This window comes from Plasmopara halstedii, assembly GCF_900000015.1.
Source record: "Plasmopara halstedii genome assembly, contig: Scaffold_1211, whole genome shotgun sequence".
Classification (NCBI taxonomy): domain Eukaryota; phylum Oomycota; class Peronosporomycetes; order Peronosporales; family Peronosporaceae; genus Plasmopara; species Plasmopara halstedii.
In genome coordinates this window covers 1,470,921-1,471,586 of record NW_020188126.1, presented here as the reverse complement: position 1 = coordinate 1,471,586, position 666 = coordinate 1,470,921, and the positions used below count along the sequence as shown (strand labels likewise).

The 666-nt window shown below is 38.0% G+C and overlaps 1 protein-coding gene across 1 annotated transcript; it reads right to left on the bottom strand.

Moving 5' to 3' along the window:
* Positions 1-405: 405 nt before the first annotated feature.
* On the bottom strand, positions 406-660 carry PHALS_00943 (uncharacterized protein; the record flags this gene model as incomplete). Its single annotated transcript, XM_024730713.1, has 2 exons — positions 406-418; positions 491-660. 2 exons carry the CDS (start codon positions 658-660, stop codon positions 406-408), a joined length of 183 nt encoding a protein of 60 aa, XP_024580963.1.
* Between the last annotated feature and the right edge of the window lie 6 nt (positions 661-666).

The window sequence follows — 666 nt, the reverse complement described above, 5'->3', positions numbered from 1 at the left end:
ATTCATTTTGACACATAATGATGAATATTACGTACTGATAATGTTGAAGTTGTCAACCATCTTTTGACCTACTCAGTCAATCAAACTAGTCAATATAATAGATATTAATTGATCTACAGATGTGTTGTTGCATCTTATTAGCTTTAATATGAGACGTGGGGACAATAGAGCATTCTTAGTGAATGCGAGTGACCATGCTGATGAATTAAATGAAGAGATTGCGACTTCTCGACCGGCTATTCTTTGCCAAGAAGGGTGACTGAAAAATATTACACTGATCAATAATATTTTCAAATTAGCTTTAAGTGAAGGTTATTCGTGCGATTTCAAATGTACCCAAACTTTAAAAAAGTAAATGATAGATTGACTTAGTGAGAATTATCTTGTCACCATAACCGTAAAAGCTCACCCGAACCATCTGAATAAAAATCGTTATTTGTCGGTGGTGCTCATAGGTAAGGCGTGGCTAACTTCCATGCGTACTAGATACTTGGCCGGCAGGCTCACTATACGATAAAGTGGAAGGGATAAAGCTAACTGGAGATTGAAGGCCCGCATTGATGAAATTCCTCTGGCGCCACTTTCGAAACGATTTGGAATACTCATTGGTCTAATCGCATGGACGGAAGTGACAGGGTCGCCAAGTGTCAAATAGTTCATGAAAAT